Raw genomic sequence first — 21066 nt, 5'->3', positions numbered from 1 at the left:
ATGATAAAATTGCTATTATTTGTGTAGTGTCTGAAGCTTTGGATGTTCCCTTCCCGAACCTGAGTTCCTGCCTCATTTCAATCACTTTGCAACTTTCTGAACTGTCTTAAATCCATGCATAACATTTTCTACTTCTTTGTTCAGCCATCTGAAGGATCGGAAGCTGTTTGCTTTTGACCTCAGGGAGTTTGAGACATGAAATGTAATTTAGGTTTATAGTGAAGAAAAGGAAGTAATTTAGTGCTAATTCTTTAACTGAACTGGTTGATTATAGAATTAACAGGATTAAAATATGTCCTAGACATACAGAAGATTTAATGGATGTTCATTTTTCTGGCTAAAGTTTGCCTCAGTCCAAAACCTCCCTCTTTCAGTCCCAGTTGTCTTTATCCATTATCTGAATTTGTTATGTGATGGGGTGAAAACTGCTCTGAGGAAATCAGGACGATGCAGGGAAACTCTTCTCCATTATCTGAATTTTCCCCTCAGCTGAAGCGTTCAGCTATGCCATTTGCCTCTTTTTCTGATCTGGCTGTTTGAAATAGGTGTGTTATTTTGGAAGGCAGAGCTTATGTTCTTTGATCCATATTTCCATTTTCTGTAGAGTGAGCTCATTGACTTGTAATTCTGGAATGGCTTATGTAGAAATGGTTTATTATTTGAGTAAAGAGAATATGCACTGGAAGTTGAGTGTGAAAGAGCCCTCACCCTAGTCCAGGATCCCATTACCTATCGTGGCCTTCTTTCCTCTGACTACAGAAAATCAGAACAGCCTGCATCAGCCATTTCCTACCATCAGTCTTACTCAGGCACCATCTCAACATTAAACAGTGATATTTATCTGAAAGGTGTGACAATGTCAATAGTTCCTGGCCATTTGAGTCAGAAATGGGAAATGATTGGATATAGCTATGACAAAGCACATGTGCTGTCTGGCATTACATACCTTATCATTAGATTTTGGTTAAAAATTCTAATGAATTAGGCAGTGATCTTCTTCACCAGAAAAGACCATTTTGTTAGAATAAGAGGAGTAATTTTTGACAGCTTGAAGAGGAAGATATAGTTCTCTAAGTAGTCAAAACACTCTAACTTCTGACTTTTTGCAGATGATGATTAAAGCATTTACCATTTGTAGAGATAATTAACTTAAATTCCAAAACAAAACAGAACCCCAAACCACTAAACATGAATAACCTCTTTTACTGACCTGCAACGTTCTTTTTTCAAATTCAGTTTACAACTTCCTTCCATATTTCACTTTTTTATTTCAGTTTAATACACAAAAAAATTTCAAAACATCAATATTCTGCAAGATAGGAAAATATCCACTTTTTCCCCACAAGCTCAACTTCTAATGTAAGATGACAATCAGCAGGGAAACTTAAGAAATACAGCTGGAATAAAACTAAAGAGTCCATTGTCTGTTTCTTTCTGCCACAGGAAGGCTATGGACAAGGAGGGGACTTAGGAGACATATGTTGATATTTTCTGTATATAAACTGTAGTGTGATGTGTACATCATATCTTGTCTGGTTTCCTTTACAGTTTTTTGTTGAAGGCTTTCAAGAGTGGCAGCATTCTAAACAGCTACTGAAATAAATTAGTGTGCAAAATAGCACACTAAAAGTATTTAACAAACTAAAAGCTGGACTTCCAAGCTGGCACGAGTGCAAAATAGCATGGTGTGAGAACAAACCACTCAAGACAGGAGGAAGAATAATTAAGCATTGGTAGGGTAGATAGGGGAATAACAGCTTGAAATGATGGAAGATGCAGTGCTTCAGTGCCCAAGCCTGGCTAACAGTAGAAGACACTGGCACACTTGCAAGGAGTAGTAGAGCAGTTACTATGGCTCAGCTCGTGGGAATGGCTATAAAGGAAAGAAAACAAATTCAAGATGTGGGTTTTGGCCAAGTGTTAGGATAAAAGCCAAACTTTATAGCTGATTTATATTTAAAAAGAACAAGGACAATGGGAAATGCTCCTTTGAATTGGATGTGGAAAGATAGAAATAACAAGGTGAAGGTAAGAATGGTTCATGCCAAGCATCACAGTAAAAAGCTTCCTGACTATGAAATATGTTCAGCTGAGAAATAAACTCTGAAGGGAAGTGGAATAAGCCCCATCATTTGAAATACTATAATAGGAGTAGACAAAGCACTCGAAAATGCACTGCAGGGAGCAGTCTTTTTTTGGCAGGGAGCAAGATTTGGATGACCTAATAGCTGCTTTCCATCTCTATTAGAGTCACAGAATCCAAATCTTTCTCAGAGCAACAGCACAGCCAGCTTTGAAGGTTTGCCCAGTTTTGGCCTCGTAACATTGGTTAGTACCACTCTGCACACTCCAGTCCCTGCAGGTTCCCGAAAGCAACAGTTAATAGTGCTGCTGACAAATTCTCAAACAAAGTACTAGCAAGCTGTGGAATATATTTTGGAGAGTTTTCATCACTGAACAGACTAGATTTTAAAAAGGAGCTTAAGCAGAATTTGCAGTTTTGTGTGAGACAATTGGGCAGAAGGACAGGTTACTGTATTTCAATATCCCCTTTGCTGCACAGCAATTACAGTGCCGAGTTAGTTAGAGCTTGCCAATTTTCACTCTGAAGTACTACTTTTCTACAGTACTACTTTTCTACAGTGTCTGATGTAAAGGAGGTGAAACCTGTCAAATGTATTCAATTGTAACAAAAAGTTTAGCACATACTGGTTGTGTAGCTACATTCTCTCTTAAATCCCAGCAGACAGACTTTGAAACATTGGCAGCTTTCTCAGCTGTGCAGCCGGTTAGAGCTGTTTTTTTAAGAAAAAAGACTATTTCTTAGGAATGCATGAAGAAAATTATTAAAACTATACTGTCTTGTAGTATGTAAATTATACAGATTCATTGCATATCATTGTTGCTTATAGCTTTTTAACAGTGGAATGACTCTTAAACATCTTCTGCCTTTTCCCTTCAGTGATAGGCTTTGGTGAGAGAGAACCTCTGAAACTCTGTGTGTGCCCTACATCAAGTCAGTCATTTATATTTTCCCTCTCAGCTTGGCTGCAAACTGCCACAAGGTGCAAAAGTAGCTTTCACACACAAGGGCAGCATTTTTCTCCCAGCCACTTGATTTGCAGGCTCTTTGCCCAGGCTGGCTCTGCTGCCGTGTTCTCCTCTGCCCTTCCCAGCAAGACTAGAAGGCAGCAGAAAGCAGCAGGAAGGCTCTGCACACTCTAAGACAGTGTTTTCACTCCCAGCAAAGAACAGCTGGAGCACTCCAGAGAAACAGGACTTGGCCTTTCTAGAACTCTACTGTCTCAGAGCATGTTGTGATTATTAGTGAATTTGGAGAAGAATTACTAAAATTGTCCTAAGAAGGCTGCAAGGAGCCATAGGTTTCTTTGCAAGCATCACCTGAGTAATTCAGAAACATTGTTTTTAGAGTCATAGAATCATAGAATGGTTTGGGTTGGAAGGGACCTTAAAGATTATCCAGTTCCAACCCCCTCCACCATGGGCAGGGACACGTCCCGCTGGATCAGGTTGCTGAAAGCCTCATCCATCCTGGCCTTGAACACCTCCAGGGATGAGGCATCCATGACTTCTCTGGGCAACCTGTTCCAGTGCCCCACTGCCCTCACAGTGGAAAAATTCTTCCTAATATCTAATCTAAATCTCCTCTCATTTAGCTTAAAACCATTACCCTTCATCCTATCACTACAATCCCTGATAAGAGCCCCTCCCCCAGCTTTCCTAGAGGATCCCTTTTTAAGTACTGGAAGGCTGCTCTAAGGTCTCCCCAGAGCCTTCTCTTCAGTCTGAACAATCCCAACTCTCTCAGCCTGCCTTCACAGGGTAGGTGTTCCGGCCCTCTGATCATTTTCATGGCCCTTCTCTGGACTTGCTATGGGTCCGATGGGCCCTGTGCTCTGCCTTTTACCTTGCCTGCCAGACCAGCCTTGATAGTGTTGCTGCTCACTCGACATGGAAAGCGAAGAAGTTTTCAGTCATGTCTGGTGTCTGTGTTTGTCAGTGGAAAAATGGAAATCTCTTGGGGAAGAGTGAGAACAATTGAGTTATTTTATGCTGAGGCACAGTAAAACTCATTTTATAAATTATTGCCTAATGTCTATGATTTATTCACAATACTAGTCCCAGTAGAATTAGTAAGACTATTACACACTAAAATTAAGTATGCGCATAGGAGTTGGTAACATTAGAATCTGGAGTTTTTCTTCTGGTTGTTTTTTTTTTAATCGCTTTGTGGTAAAATATCTTCTATTATTTCAGAGATGTTAGAGGTTTGACAGCATGTTCCCAAAGGGACTGTGAGCTTAGCAGAAACTTTTTAAAACAGAGTCCAAGTTTTTGAGCACTGACAGGGTCCTCACAAAAAACCTGTAGGAAATGCCATTTCAATGTTTACTGCACTGCTGTGCTAAATCTGTAGGGTTGTGAGGCAGAAAGCACAGAGTGGGAGAGGTTTAACAGAACTGAAAACTGAGAAGTTGCACCTTCTGGATCGTCATGTGCTAAAAAATCTGGTGAGGTTAAAGGAAATAGGTGGAGAAGGGAACTACAAGAATATACCAGTGATTATAAGAACAAGGTGAGAGGCGCAGATGCTGGAAGCAAAGAAGAATGTTTATTCATCTTGAGTAGTTATTTCATTGAATACTGAGTGTATAGCTCTATTATGTGTGGTTTTTGCTAGATTTGGAGTTCAGCAACACTTCACTGAGGCATGTCTTAATAACATGAAAGAAGCAAAGGCCAACCAAATCTCTGGGCAGGTGGACAGCTCTGGCATACTCTCTTCCTGCCCCATAGGTTTTTTGCTACTGTTATCCAAATCAAATCACTTTTAAACCGATCTCAAATTCAAAGAAAGTGTTTCCTGAACTTTGTTACACCATTTTTCTTACAACCGCATGTGGCTGAAGTCTTTCCAGTTGGGTTTTTTTTAAGACAAAATCTTTTTGTGAACTGGTGGTAAATAGTAAATTAGGTAACTTTGTCTGTTAAAGGAGATTGAAATGATGACTAGTTCTTCTAAGAAACAGCTACCTGTTTGCAAATACAGGTAAAGTTTGGAGGTATCAGTTGTTTGGAAGAACTCATTTAAAGCATTTTATAGAAGAAAAAAATACATGAAAATACATGAAAAGGCAGAAATATAGACATTATTAACAACTGTGTTTTTTTCAAAATTTGACTTTTTTTTCAATATACACAGTTAATTTTAAAGCCTTTGCTACATACTTCTAAATACCTATGATTTAGCTTGCCATTTGAACAGCAACACAACTGTGGCTTATGTAGACATATCTGTTGTAGAGTAGCATTAATTTAGCCTTGCACATACCACTTATAGTGAAGTTCCTGTGGCCTGGGTTTCTGCTACCCCGTATCTCTGTCCCTGATTGAACTGATGGATGCTTTTGCTGTGAAACCAGTGGTGGCACTACTGCCTTTTAGCTAGTGGGAAGGTCAACAGAAAATGATGTAGTAAATGCAGGCACATGTGTACACCTGTAATAAATCAGGAGCTTAAGAGAGCAATATGGTGTAAAACAAGGACTTGGGAAATCAGTCTGAAATTGCCGCATATTTGTTGTTTCTCTTAGTGCAAGGAACTGTTCGCACCAGTGTGCGATGCCTCAGGGCTTAGCCCTGCTCCATCCATCAAGGTTGAGAGACTTTCCACAACTGCAGATAAAACACTGTTCACTATTCCTGCCTTGACCTTAACAGTCCCAGCTTTTATAAAAGACTTCTGGAGCAAAGAAATAGTTGAATAAATAAATAAATAAATACATTTTTTTCCACCTCCTTTAAGTTTAGGGGCTGAACTTACCGAAGCTTTGTTCTTTGTTCTTCTCCAAAGGGACCTCTAGGTCTCTCTGTGTCTCATTCTTCCTTATCCAAACTGAGCACTGCTCTATTCTGTCTATAAAAAGACATCAAAACAATCTGGAAAAGATCTATCATGACCGCTCCTAACACAGTGCGGTTTTATGATCAGTTTAACCAGATCAAGTTCTCCACCCATCCACTCCTTGCTGACTTCCTCTCCACTGATATTTTGACCTTATGTTTTAAAAGGGGTGGGGTTTGGGTGTCTTGTGTTGTTTGTTTTCTAGTCACAGAGCTGAGGGGAGGAACAGCTCTTTTGAGAGAAGCCCAGATTTAGATGGGTTAAGTGGTTCAGGAGTGGGAAGTTTAATGTTTTCATGGACTGTTAGAGCTTTTCAGTTATCTAACTTTAGATACAGGAAAGCCTAGTTGTTACCAAATTTTCCTCACCATGTACTGCCTGAGATCATCAGCTGTTAAAGGACTTTACTCTTTCAGTCTAACTTACTAAGTTACTTTTCTATGGTTAAATGAGGAATTTCCTTCCAGACCATCATACCACTGAAAGAGAGCTGCCATTTCTGTTCTGTTAGTGGGAAAATAAACTGTTTAAGAATGGAAGAGGAAGAACCAGAAAGCCACACTCAGAGAGAGGGTCTGACCTCAACAGTAATAAAATTTTTCATTAAATTACGGTTTTGGTTATTAAAATGTTCATCAACCACTGTGCATTGAAAATAACTAAAAGATTGCAAATGCAGATTTCAAGTTGAGGCCAGGTTATGAGCTATTGTGATATGACTCTGATTTTAACTGTTAGCTACTCATGGAATGTGGTTGCTCACTCAGCTCACGTGCTTTTATGACTGTGCCCTGGCATTTATGATATTCTTGTGCGAAATCAATATTTTAGATCCCTCTTGTGAATAAATTTGTGCATAGAATTCCATTTACAAAGTCTATCGAAATCAAATAAAAAGGCACCGACTACATTTTAAGAATTTAATATTTAAGAAAATCTTCACACACATCTTTTTTTCATTACTTTCCCAGCCATAAGTCTTGACTAAGATTAACTGTTGGGCCCAATTATGCTTTACAGGATATAAGCTTCCTCTGTTCCAAAAATAGCATTAATCTCTGTGACCATTAGCCATTCCTTTTAGAAATAAATGTTAATGAAAAGCAAATAAACTCAACCGTACATTATGCATATTATTTTTACATGTATTTTACAGAGTTCGTTTAGTTGAAAGAGGATCTCCACATAGTTTACCACTTATGGAGTCAGGAAAAGTAAGTACTGGAGGAAGATTTAGACATACCTTCTATGGTAAATATTTTCAGCAATGTCCATTTCTGCTCATTTTTATGTGAATGTAACATTGAGGAAGACTTTATCAGGTGTGCAGGTTGAAGACCTTGCTTAACTGTTGAGGTTACAGCACGATAGCTGTAACTAATGCATTAATTCTCTCTCAAAAGCTGTACCTCCCTTTTTTACGCAAAGAAAATTTCCTTCTTTTATGCAAAGAGAAAGCATTTCATCCTTCGTTTCTTACCTTTGAAACAGCCAACAAACGTGGCACTAGTGAAGGCATGGTTATCTGTGTAGTCCCACCTGCATTGAGAACTGGTCTGAGATTACCAGTGCTGTACTCAGGGGCTACCGATTACCTGCATGGGGACTGATCCTGGTGAGTGGCATCACTGGGTACAGTGTGAAGACACAGGACCAACACACAGAGATAGTGATGCTGCTCTCACCTCTGTCCCTGGCTGCACTCTCTGGCCAGTGACCGAGGTCTACTGCTAAGTGTAATCTACCTTTGGGAGAAAGGGTAGGTGCCACCACTGCTGCACTGAGCCACCAACGCAGTCCCTGCTCACTGACTGCCCTTGACGCCGTGGATGCTTATCTAAAGCTTTCTAACCATGGCTTTGCAAACACTCATGGTCAGAGGATGTCTCCTTTTCTCTTTTAGGGTTTGACATCTGCCCACTTCTGTAATGGTCAGATGTCTGTTACATTAAGTCATTGGGAGGGCCTCATTCTGGGGAGATTGTATGTTGTCTCTGGCTTTATTTTCCTTTCAGGCCACAGTTTCATTTGGCCAATGTGGGGGTTTGTCTGTACTAGTATCTACTCTCAGAGAGACTTGAGCCACTTGGTAGGACTTGTTGTACTGCAGGTGAACATTTGATTTCTGAGGGGTTTTTAATGATTGAACAGCTTTCATGAAGAGAAAAGGTTTTGTAGCATTTCCCAGATATCTAGAATTCATTATATCTGTGGACTATTCTGTTTTTTGTATTATGAGTTCACTTTAACTTTTTAAGGATTTCTTCTAGTTTCTCATGAAATTTTTGGGGGACTAAGAGTCAGCATATGATGGCATAAGCTACTATCTGTTTTGATAATCAGCCTTATATTTTCTTTCAATAGATCCTTCCAGGAGTACGTATCATTATTGCTAATCCAGAAACAAAGGGACCCTTAGGAGATTCTCATCTTGGTGAGGTGAGTCATGAAAACTTAACCTCTATATGCTATGAACTAAACTGCATAGATAAAACTATCATCTTGTGTATGACTGATTTCCTATGAAACATATTATCTGATGCCTGGTTAAGAAAATTGTGAATTCTAGATGTATAGTATATAAGGGATGTAGCATGATATTTGTATCATCATTAAAACTGTTAGTAACGTACTTGATAAATGCTAATAATAGATCAAATTTGTTAAAAATGGGGAAAAAATCTGCTTTTTATGTTTTCTGCTTGGTGCTTCACTAATTCTGATGGAAACTTACAGGAAAAAATAAGTTTATTGATCAGGCTAATTTCAGCTAGATAGTTTTCTAGTTCTAGTCTCTTTATAATCATTGTGCTTCAATGCACTGAAATGCACTCATTAGCTGAGTCGATCAAGGCTATATGTTTTTCCAATTTATTTTATGTTTCTAGAGAGAGAAAAAAACATTATTTTCAATGAGCAATTAAAATTCTAATTAACAAAATGAAGAATTTGCTTAGTCATAATTAAAACCTACAATCTAATTTGTGAGATTCTTCTGTAAGATTTCATTACTATGACATTGTAAAAATTTCCATGATGCCCCAAGTTAGATGAGATGACTCCTCCAAAGATGAAGGTCCCTGGCCCCACCCTTTAAAATAATCTGTCTCTTGTGTTCATGAAAGGTGCCCTGCTGGAGTAAATGCACTGAACCAGGAAAGAACTATGGAAAGAGCACTGTGGTCCATAGGTTGTGCTTAAAATTGCTGTAACCAAGCAGACCTCAGAGCTTGCTGAGCCATTCGTGCAGGCTGTGCAGGTTTTTGGCTAACCTGGGGCCAGAGGGATGCAAGGCAGGTGTCCCCGCAGCCGTGAGTCCAGCAACCCTCTCCACCAGGCATGGCTTGGATCTGCAGCCCAGTTTTAGTAAGGCTAGTTTGGTGTCTCTGAACCTAAAACTGGGCCAGTGACAGGTTCAGAAACAGTGTAAAAAGGCATTGTAGTCTTATCTAGCTATGACTAAAAACATTTGCATCAAGACTTTTCAATAATGCTTCTTTCTGGAAAGCTACTTTAATTAATACCAGTATAATTGCTTTTAACTTAGATATGGGTTCACAGCACTCACAATGCCAGTGGGTATTTTACCATCTATGGAGATGAATCTTTGCAGTCAGATCATTTCAATTCAAGACTCAGCTTTGGAGACACACAGACTATTTGGGCTCGAACTGGCTATCTGGGATTCCTGAGAAGAACAGAACTCACAGATGCAAATGGAGGTAAGATATTTCTCATCATCTAGATCTATGAACATAATGGAGATTATTTTGAGGCTGACACTGTGTCTCTTGGCCTGCGCTACCTGGCATGTTCAATCTGTGAAACCTGTAGAACTGCAAAAAAGCCTTATTTAAAATAATCAGAAAATAAAACAGAGGGCAAGATTTCCCTGCTGAAAGAGTTGCTTTTCCATACTTGTACCTGCTTTTCTGTTGCTGTACCTGAGGTTCTATAAATCCCCTCCCCCACTGACTTATTGGCCCTGTTAATGTGCGAAGTGCCTCAGGTTGAAAAATATGAAATGCAACTTAGAACACCATCATTTTCTCTCACTGTTGTATCTGCAGGAGGGCTTTCAGGTGCACTCATTGTTGTGAGTCTGAGCCCTGTCCCTTTTGTGACAACCACCTTCTTTGATAATTCCTGCCCATTTCTCAAATTTCCCAATCTTTAAACCTATGGGGATGCTTACTGAAATGTAAAACAAGCAGTAGCCTACAGCAGAAGCTGTGAGGTGTTTGGGTTTCTGTCAGGTACATACAGGATTTCATTATTTGGTTTTATGACATTCCTGATCTCATGTTCACATGTAAGCAAGCCAGCACTGCCAGGCACACAAAGTCTTTGCTTGGGAAAACCTGGCTTTCCTGTGATTTTTGGAGAGCATAGTGCCATGAGTGGTGTCTGGCTGAGGTAGCAGTTGAGGCTGCTGGCAAAGTATGGCTTCTAGCAACACTGCGAGCACCTCCAGGAGAGATCCCAGAGCCCTGGTGTCAGTGCACTTAGAAAAGCAGCTGTTCAACCAAAGAGTGAATTCACCAAATCTGAACTCATTTTAGTAATCACTGTGGATTACAACTGCTGCCCATGTCCTTATGTTAGCATCTTCCTGAAGAGATATACTTTCAGTTGCACAGGCTTTTTTCATTTCATAATGATAGCCCAGCCTCAAGCTAATTCAGGATTCTCTGAGGAGATTGCAACTTAAGCATCCAAATGACTTAAATCTTCTTCAAGCAAAAATTTGCTAAGTCTCCGCTCTCTTCCCACTGTCAGTTCCCAGTGCAGAAAGTTCTCTTCCTGTTTTTACTGGTAGATGTTATATTGCCTTTACATTACCGCCATGCAACTATGTAAATTAATGTAAAAAGAGGCAGTTATCTGCTTGTAAGTCTATTAGCGAATATTATTTCTTTATGGATAACATGCAGTCATTTATTATCAGCTTAATATCTCATAAAAAGTGTCATTTCAGCCTCATTTATTTCTTTAGTCAGTGAAAACTTGTACTATAAGAGCTTGCCATTTGCTTGCACTTCAGAGCTTGCCATTTGTCTGAATGAGCAATTTGTTATCTGGCACATAGCACATATTTCTATTTTATTGATAAACACCTTTGTAATACACCTTGAGCATTGGCACTGGCCATCCCAAAATTACTACAAGAACATCATCAACACTGTCAGAGTCAAATACATCCTTCCTTTTCGAAAGAAAGAGGGAGAAACAAGAAGCCTATTGTCTGTTTAGGGTGCCTTAAAAAAGAATGAGTCTGTACTGCATCCACCTGGGAGGAAAACAGGAATTTATTCCACTCTGTCTTTGCACAAAGACTACCACCTTTCACTACTTCAAATGAGAATAGTGTTCTGGCTTCCTTTCTTCTGCTTTCTGTTCTGCATTGCACTTCAGTAATGGAAAACTGTCATTAGTTTGGAAATCACTTTGGGGTTTCAGAAGTTTGAGGATAACTTGTAAATATTATAATTAATTTACTTACTTATTAATGTGAACATTTTTGTAATTCAATGTACTGGAGAACAGAATCATTAATATTTTTTTCATTTACTACCAGAGCGCCATGATGCACTTTATGTTGTGGGTGCATTAGATGAAGCCATGGAGTTACGAGGGATGAGATACCATCCGATCGATATTGAAACCTCTGTAATTAGAGCACACAAGAGCATCACAGAATGGTAAGGATTATATAACACCAGGGCCCTTGTATAAAGATGAAATATCTATAATGTTTGGGGTTTTTTTTTTTGGATATAGCAATTGATCCTGGAAATGGCCTGTCAGGATGGACACAGGATTTATAACCTAGCTGTAAACATGCCCTTGGGATGAAACTTTTCACAAACAGAGTTAATCAGGAAGGAGTGTGTTCTGCTAGGATCACTCAATGTTTCTTTTGTGTGTGTGGTTTTAAGTACAAGTGAAGGATTAAACTCTTAATTTGAGAGAGCCAAGCAGCCACCAGTTAGGTCAGCAGCTGTTTGTTGGAGTTTGAGATTTATATTCTAACCAGGAAAAATAACCTGATATAAGTTCAAGCTTTAGGAGTGGTGTTATTAGAACAAGTAAGCAAGCAAACATTTCAAATAAATGAACATACTAATAAACTTTAATTACTAGTGAACACACTGTTACTTTTGAATTAGTTATTAATAAATCAAGCAGTGATCAAATCAAGGTCACAATGGAAATTGAAGCAGTAAATCAATGAATTAATAACGATGTTGTCTTCATCAATGTATCACACCATCAAATGCACACAGCAGGTAATCATTTCTTGAGGCCGACATGAGAACAAATTGCTTTCCATTATTCTTGCATCAGAAGACTGAGTCAGGTAGTAGCTTTGTTTTGATATAACCTCAGCTCAGCTCTTCTCCTTTCAACCAAAAGGAACCTGTCACAACAGCCTGAGCAATATAGCAAGTGTAAGACGTGACTTTCCATTTTTCTTTTCAGTCCTGGATGCAAAGATGTGGCCTCGAGCAGTAAACTTAATAATGAAGCACAACAACTGGACTGGTTTCTTTAGGCAAAACAACTTGCTTTTTTTCTTAGATCTCTGTTAAAATTAAGGCAGTTAATTGCTTGGCTGACTGTCACTGAGGTTTTGCCTTATTGCCTCCTCCCTAGAGCATCATTACTGCTGGTATGGTCAGCTGGCTATTACACAGGGTAGCAGATTCTGTGTCCTTCTTATAGACCAGTGTGAATACTTTAAGGATGCTGTGAAATTCTCCTTGAAAATGTGTCAGATCAGTATCAGCAGTGGATGGAAAGTTTTCAGATCAAGCTGTTTAGGGCTGTTATAAGATGGCTACAGATTCATAAATCAACGTTTTCAGCAGAACCTACCTGTTTGTCAGAGTATGTGTGTTGTTAAGGTGTGAGCTTATGGGCAATTAAGTGAAGTATTGCACTGAAGAAATGGTCATGATGGGCTTCAGTGGACAAAAATGCCTAAAACGTGTTGCTGTTTTCAAGACCACTGAGAGCACTTTGAGGATTCTTTTCCTTCCATGGAAATCCTGAGTGGGACAGTGGCAAGTAAAAAAAGGTTGGGGTAAGTAAGCTTGGAGGACCAAATTAAAAGGCCACTGAATTTCTGCAAGAAGGCAGAAAATAAGTGCAAATTGTTCCCCATGCCTGAACTCTTCCTGGTAGTTGGGTGATGATGTGCAAGACACAGGACTGAGATTTCAGAAAACACTGTACTATTACTGCCCTTTGCCCGAAGTCTGAAACTGAAAGTCTTCAGCACTGCTTTTTCCTCAAAGAAGAGCAATTGCTGCTAAGTTAGATGTTTCTCTGATGTGGTCCCTCTAGAAAAGGGACGCACAGTAGTTCAGACTGACAACATCTGGTTGCCCACAGTTCCAGGCTCTTCCTAACCAGTGTTCTATCTAATAGCTCTCTCAAGCCACCATTCATGGTTTTCCTGAGTAGTCCTAGTCCTGACTGTCGTATACATTTCTCACTTGACTTCTCTTCCGGTTTCTCTTAGAGGTCCTTCTCTTGTCTTTGTGAAACACCCATTGACAAACTAATACCCAGTCAGGTCTTTCTTTTTATATATACTTTGTATATGCCTTTCTTTGGAAGGGAGCATGAGCCTCTGTTCTTGTCGGAGGTCACTGTTGTTTCAATTACAAAAAGTTCATAAGGATTTAGGTGCGTCAATGCCTATTGCAACCAAAATATGTGTTCCCTCGATGGGTTGTAAAAGTAGCTTCAGCTTGCAAGAAACTAATACTGATTTCGTAACATTTAGCACTACTGAGGGAAGTGGTGACTTGTTGACTAACACACTATCCTGCTGTGCAGCTTCTGTCATTGAGAATCAGATCTAAAAGGTCATTTAAAATTATTCTTGGCTCTTAAGAAATTTTAGTACAAATTCAACAGCCTCTGAGTCTGGACCTCCTGTGTCTCCATAGGTAATAAGCAAAGCAGTGGCACAATCTGATTCTATTGTGATGTGTAACTACACTAGGCATTTTAGAAGTGTTTTCCATTCTGCAAAATCTATTGAGAAACAATGTATGTGTTTTAATTAAAGCACATTGGTGATTCGTATAAACTTTAAGCATTTGAGTGAGGAACAGAACATAGCTTCCTACAATTTGCTAAGAAGTTATTTTCTGTCTCTGCACAATGACAAATAGGTAAAGCTACACAAGGTATTTAGAGAAGTAAACCATTATGACCCTCTTCCTCTGCAGGGGTTTCTACAACATCTTTGCTTTTGCTAAGCTCTTGGTGGGCTGGAAGGAGCAGGAGGGGCCATTCCCAGCTCAGTGCATTGGCTGTGTTGAACAGAATCATAGAATTACAGAATGCTTTGGTTTGGAAGGACCTTTACAGGTCATCTAGTCCTCTCCCCCTTCAGGAGCAGGGACATCTTTAACTCAATCAGGTTGCTTAGAGCCCCATCCAACCTGACCTTGAATGTTTCCAGGGATGCGGCCTCTACTGCCTCCCTGGGCAAAATGTTCCAGTGTTTCACCACCCTCATTGTAAAAAAATTCTTCCTTATATCCAGTCTAAATCTACCCTCTCTTAGTTTAAAATCATTACTCCTTGTCCTGTCAAAGCAGGCCTTTCTAAAAAGTCTGTCCCCATCTTTCCTGTTGGATGTAAGTCCATAATTTCTTGAGAAAGTGCAGCCTTCCTGGTTCCCTAGTATTTTGTTTGGTTGTTATTTTTTTAATTCATCAGGGCCAGAAAGTTAATGTATCCATAAGTGATATATGCTGGCCAATGTATCTTTATCTCAATGGTGAGAACATAAAAGACAGTATTTCCTTTTACTTACAGTGGTCACAAGTGAGTTAGGATCATGACATATAAAATTAATTTTAAATTAAACTGAAGCCCTTTTAGGAGTATCAGTGGCTCTAGAACTTAAGAGGCTTCATGAAGGTTTTGGGAATCAGTCTTCTGAACTCAGACAAACTAACTTCTCTTAAGCCATGTTTTAGGGACCTGCTGCTGAATCTTGCAATTAATTGCTTTCCTAATTAACAAGCTAGCAGTAGGTTTAAGGCATGATTTCAGTTATTAGCCTCCTCGGGCTTTTTTGTTAAAATATATGTAAGAGTAATTTAGATGTTTGTAGAGCAGTCCAGAAAAGTTCTAGGACCTCTCTGGAGATGGTCACCTGTGCAGGCTGATACTTCACTTTGTTAATATTCAGCATTAATCAAAGCTTACTAGAGTGTCTGTGAAAACTTAATTACAAAGTAAAATGAATTTCATATCAGTACTAAGACAAAAGGAGACTGCACAGCCTTGCTTTGGCTGCCCGTTAGTTTCCAGATCAATAAGCACATAAGAATTCAATCAAAAGGTACTTCAGCAGGATCTGAAAATGAGGGTTTTTTTTAATAGTAAGTACTTTTCTCCTACAATCCATTCTGTTAAGCATCAGCATAGAGCACATTTTCATAGCTAACTTTTGGGCAAAGTAAGATATGTTTCCAAAGTACAGGGATTAGTGAAATAAAACAGTGCACTTCTGTCCCAGTTAAGCATTGACCTTAGGGTAAACAGCTGGTTTTGAAGTTGGCTTGTATACATAATATATTCTAACTTTCAGTTGCATATGCTTGAGACAGTTCTGGGAAATGATCTCCTGCTTTTATGAGGTAAAGGACGGTAAAGTACAGGGCTTGATGTATGAGTTACATGTGTATAATATTATTACATACACAATGGAATAAGTTAGAGGAAGAGTGACTCAAACACCTGCAAGGAAATATGAGATTGCTTTTCGTGGAGTCTCAGTCCTCCTGACCTCCTGTGAGACTTCAGAGGCATTTGAGATGTGAGGAGAATGATGGAGGGAGGCATACACCAGAGTTTCATACCTTCCCAGACTCCATATTTGGAAGAGTAAATGCCTTATCCTTAGCCAGAAAAGATGCACAGTAGCAGAAATCAAATTTACCTGCTTCAGCTCAAGGGCTAAACCAAAATTTTAGGGACTTGCAAAGTTCTTTTAGTAAAGAGGAGATACTGATCATAATGGTGTTCCCTCAGCCATCTCACCTGTTAATAAGGAATGTAAACTCTCCTGCCTACGTAAAAGCAACAGAAATAAAACACAAACAAAATAAAACAGATGGGAGACACTGCTTATTTGTGTATAAATTAATGGATCCAAAAGAATCATAGAATTGTAGAATGGTTTGGGACGGATGATCACATTAAAGATCATCCAGTTCCAATCCCCCTGCCATGGGCAGAGACACCTCCCATTAGACCAGGCTGCTCAAAGCCCCATCCAGCCTGGCTTTGAACATTTCCAGACACGGGGCAGCCACAACTTCCCTGAGCAACCTGTGCCAGTGCTTCACCACCCTCGTAGTGAAGAATTTTTTCCTTATGCCTAGGAATCTTCCCCCTTCCAATTTAAAGCCATTCACCCGTACCCCATCACTACTTGATCTTGTAAAAAGTCACTCCCCTGCTTTCTTATATGCCCCCTTCAGGTACTAGAAGGCTGCTTTAAAGTCTCCCCGGAGCCTTCTTTTCTCCAGGCTGAGTAACCCCAACTCTCAGCCTGTTCTCATAGCAGAGATGCTCCAGCCCTCTGATCATTTTCGTTGCCCTCCTCTGGACCCGTTCCAACAGTTCCATATCCTTCTTATGTTGGGGATTCCAGAACTGGACCCAGTACTCCAGGGGTCTCATGAGAGCGGAGTAGAGGGGCAGAATCACCTCCCTCAACCTGCTGGCCGCGCTTCTCTTGATGCAGCCCAGGATACGATTGGCCTTCTTGGCTGCAAGTGCACATTGCCAACTCATGTTGAGCTTCTCATCAATGGTCACACCCAAGTCCTTCTCTGCAGAACCACTCTCAGTCACGTCGCTCCCCCAGCCTCTATTGAAACTGTGGATTGCCCCAAACTGCAGCTCTTCTGTGCTGCGCTCTGACCTGCCTGGACAGGAGCCAGCGCAGTCCAGAAGGCGCTTAGCCGTGTTGGCCTAGCTCTGTGCAAGTGAGGGAGCTCCCTCCTCAGCAACCCATGGACCTCTGTGAAGCGTATGGTATGCCCTGTAAACATTCCCAGAGCTCCACAGCCCTTCGCTAGGCAGCTTTTATCCCAAAGGACTTCAAGTTCTGACTGTGTTCCTGCTCTTCCTTTTAGACCTTCTCTTTTAACCTCCTTTGCTCTTCTGAGCTGCTCTTAAAAAAAAAAAAACCACAAAAAAACAGAGACACCCACACATCGCTCATGTGCCTTCATGAACACAGCAGTGCTATGACAATTCTGTGGCTTCAGGGGGAACCATACATTGTCTTACAACCTCCTTCCATGGCAGGCAAGGGTTAGACTCAAGTTCCTGTAAAGTTTAGCGCAATGCTTCGTATTGCCGCAGTATTAAAATGAGAACTAGTGGGGCTGTTCTTCTGCCCCTGTCTACAAACATGTTCTCTCTTGCTACTTAAGCCTTGTGGTAAGGGAAGGAGCCCTAGGAGTTGAAACAAAAGGTAACTTAAGATGGAATGAAAAGGGTAAAAAAATAAAATGGGTAAAGAAACCCTACAACTAACATTATTTTTTCTTTCATTCCAGTGCGGTGTTTACCTGGACAAATTTATTGGTTGTTGTAGTTGAGCTGGATGGATCGGAGCAAGAAGCTTTGGACCTGGTTCCTTTGGTCACCAACGTGGTCCTTGAGGAACACTATCTGATTGTAGGGGTGGTGGTGGTTGTGGACATTGGTGTAATTCCTATCAACTCCCGTGGAGAGAAACAACGTATGCACCTACGAGATGGATTTTTGGCAGACCAGCTAGATCCCATCTATGTGGCCTACAACATGTAGTCTTGTACCTTAAAGCTTCCATGGACTTTACTATAGATGTATAAAATTTTTTTGGTGTCCACTAAAAAAGTGTGCAGATAAGATGCTGACACTCATCAGTATGGAACTGTTTCTATTACAACTTTTCAAAGCAGTCACGATTGGCAGGAAATAAATTGTGAAATGTTTTCTTTTACCACTAAATTTTAGAAAAGAAGGACTATGGGGTAAGGCCCTTCAGTGTGTTGGAAAAGCCCATTTTAAACTTTTTTTTTTTTTTGCTTCTTGGACAATACTGCTTTTTGAGTAAATGTGGCTTTGTATTTTACATTAAGTAAGCTGAAGTAGATGGTTTTTTTTAATTCTGCCCTCCAAATGGATTCTTTTAAAACAATTTGCCTACTAATACAAATAATTGCTTTCTTCATTCATTTTAATATGTCATAAAAAGCTGATGAATACAGATCCATTACTAACTTAAGCCATTTTAGATCCCACATCTTAGGAAACTATGTAGTGGTACGAGGAGAATGCCCAAAGTAGCACCTTTCAATTAGAAATCTTGCAGCTTTCTGTCAGAGATGCTGAAAGCCCAAAGGCCAAAGAGCCTTTGCTGTTAGAGTTGGAATGGAAGAAATTTATAAATAAGGTGTATTTCGGCAATGAACTTGCAAATATCTTTGTACTAAACTAAAAAGATAAAATAAGTTAACTACTTCTTCTGTAATTATGTACAAAACGTTTAATTTATTTTGATCTCTTTAGAAGTATAAAAGAGAAAAAACATTCAAGAATATTAAACTCTTGGAATGTTTGCTAATATAAAAACAAAGTGTTGTATTATCTTGAGTGGATAGTATCACATCAAATATATATATATGAAATATAAATTCACTAATGACAAAAGATTTTAAAGTTTAAAATGCAGTACTTGTCACTTGCATGGTCTCTCCCACTGTAGATAATCAAATGTTACTCACAAATTTTTGGAAAAAAAAAGCAATCCTGGATTGCTAAGTATCCCTGTTGAAAAGAATCCTCTAGATACCAGCAAGTGGAATTATTGCTGCCTTTAAGGCAGTGAATGAATTTAAGACTAAAAAATGCACTACAATAATTTTCTTTTCTTTGCCATGGAGGCAACAATAAATATTTGTGCTGGCATGTGCATACACTTGGTAGACTTAGAAAAGGCAGGTTGAGGAATAGCACTGTTGTCTAGCTGCAGAACTTTGTTGCACAATTCTTTTCATTGTTTTAGTTGGTGTTTTTATTGCTATAAGGAAAAATTTGGGGGTTATTTGCACAGAGTTATCAATTTGCCTCTCAGCTAGGACACATAGCTCAGTGGCCAATGCATCCAGTTTACATTTACAGGAAACGATTGTTTTGATGGTCTTTAATTTATTCCTTAACAGCAAACAGTCACTACAACCGATTGGCACTAATTGTGCATCTGCTAACTAGTCCCTAAACGCATCAAAACATCAGAGGAACTGATCTGCCTGTATAAAGAACGGAGGAATCCCGTGATCTCCGATCTGAGGCCCTCACGGGAGAAGACTAGGAAAACATGCATCACATTGCCTTCATTTTACTACCTTTGGATAAAAGAGAGGTTTGATTCCCCAGTTCTGTTGTGTTCCCTGCGCCCTGTGCCCCCTTTTTTAGAACCTTCCCTTTCCTTCATGTGGTTGTAACTGAATTGACCTGTTTGTGATCAAGAGTGGGATTTACCAGCTGCAGTCCAAGAATGCTTTTCTTATTGTCCCAAATGACGTTCATGTGCTGGCTCTCATTACCGGATATGCATGACTAAGATTGTTGCAGGGCAAATGTACTCATGTTTATATCACGTATAAGGGAGTCTCGATGCTGGGTGTTTAAAATCTTTTTACAAGGGAGGGACGTTTTAGTCTGCATGTACAGTACAGAGCATCTTGCCATGTCAGACGTGTTTTCTTTCAGACCATCCTCTCCGCCTTCACCGTCCTGTGAATAGCCCTCTTCATGCTCTGCTGACCAGTCCTATATTTTGTCAAATTTATTTTCTGCTCCCTAAAAAGAATAAAAATCTGTTCTTAATGGCGAGTTGTTGTAAGGTTTCAGACAAGATGTTGATTGATTACAGACATAATTGCAGTGTGTGAACTAACTTGTGAAGTCCTGCTATCGCTGATCTCAGTACTGCAAAACAAATCTCGCTGTCGTTCAAAGCATCACGTTAACCTTCACGAAGTCAACTTTGCATTTGTAGAGAATAAAAGAACTGCAATGCAGTTGTGAAACGCAGTTAATAACAGCTCTCTTCTGCAACCTGTCATCTGTGGTTGTTAAATCCTGAGTTAAGAGAAATGATAAACTGAGTTTCTGGTTTTGTTGTGCAAGCAAAAGGAAGGAAACATTTAAGCACCATCAGACTGAGCAATAAAGAAGGATTGTTCTGTATTAGAAACTGTACTGTAGATAAACCATTCATGAGAATGTATAAAATGTTTGTCTTGTGACCTTGTGCTTTTGGAGTCAGACAAAACCATGTAATCAACTTGATGCACATGCACAAAAAAAGAGGGTACACAATGAACATTTAAACACAAAACTAATCAAACAGGAGCAGATTCCTCATGGTGCTTGTTTATTATATATATTTAATCCTGCTTGACACTTTACCCGAGGGAAGACTGTCCCTTTTATCAGTTGAATGTTAGCAGCGTTATTTCATAGAGTGTGGTGACTGGTTAGAGAAATTCATGTAACTCAGCCAATCACAGTTTCAAACAAAAATTTTTATGTGCAAAGGACAGCAACCTTCTTGTATGTTAAACCACCAGTACGCTTTGTACATCTGTGATAACGCCTGTTTTATATTCAAATGAACAAATAAAAGCTTTTATTTTTGTTGCTCTGAAAATATCAGTTTCTTAATTAGTCATCTAAAGTGGAGCTTCCGAGAGCTGTGGACGCTCAGTGGAGGAACACGGAGAGCTATATTGTAATTTTATTTTGTTTACCTCTCTTGTTGCATAATTTATTAGTACAAATCATTATACTTTTAACAATGTTTAAATACTGGTGTGGGCATTTATTGCTGAAAGATTTTCATATGGCAACAAATGTTTTTGTGAAATGTTTTTTTAATTCTTTTTAATATATTCAAATATACTGTTCACATTTTTGCTGAAAGTGTAAAGATTATTGTAAGCTTGGTAACATTTTGTGAGAAGCAATAACAAGCATTAGTACTGTAAAACTCCTCAAATTTGTCACTTATCACTTCTGTTACAAGGTCTTGCTACCAACAT

The 21066-nt window shown here is 39.4% G+C and overlaps 1 protein-coding gene across 2 annotated transcripts in view; it reads left to right on the top strand.

The window, feature by feature from the left end:
- DIP2C (disco interacting protein 2 homolog C) overlaps positions 1–20675 on the top strand; it is a 148209-nt gene extending 127534 nt beyond the window's left edge. For both annotated transcript variants that reach the window (XM_069859320.1, XM_069859319.1), the window contains 5 exons: positions 7083–7140; positions 8291–8365; positions 9474–9648; positions 11505–11628; positions 17533–20675. In XM_069859320.1, coding sequence (XP_069715421.1) covers positions 7083–7140; positions 8291–8365; positions 9474–9648; positions 11505–11628; positions 17533–17785 — 685 coding nt within the window. In that variant the 3' untranslated portion in view covers positions 17786–20675. The remainder of the gene's footprint in view (positions 1–7082; positions 7141–8290; positions 8366–9473; positions 9649–11504; positions 11629–17532) is intronic.
- Positions 20676–21066: the final 391 nt, after the last annotated feature.

The sequence above is a fragment of the Phaenicophaeus curvirostris genome, chromosome 6 (assembly GCF_032191515.1).
Source record: "Phaenicophaeus curvirostris isolate KB17595 chromosome 6, BPBGC_Pcur_1.0, whole genome shotgun sequence".
NCBI classification, from domain to species: Eukaryota; Metazoa; Chordata; class Aves; order Cuculiformes; family Cuculidae; genus Phaenicophaeus; species Phaenicophaeus curvirostris.
This window is presented reverse-complemented; position numbering and strand designations above follow the sequence as displayed.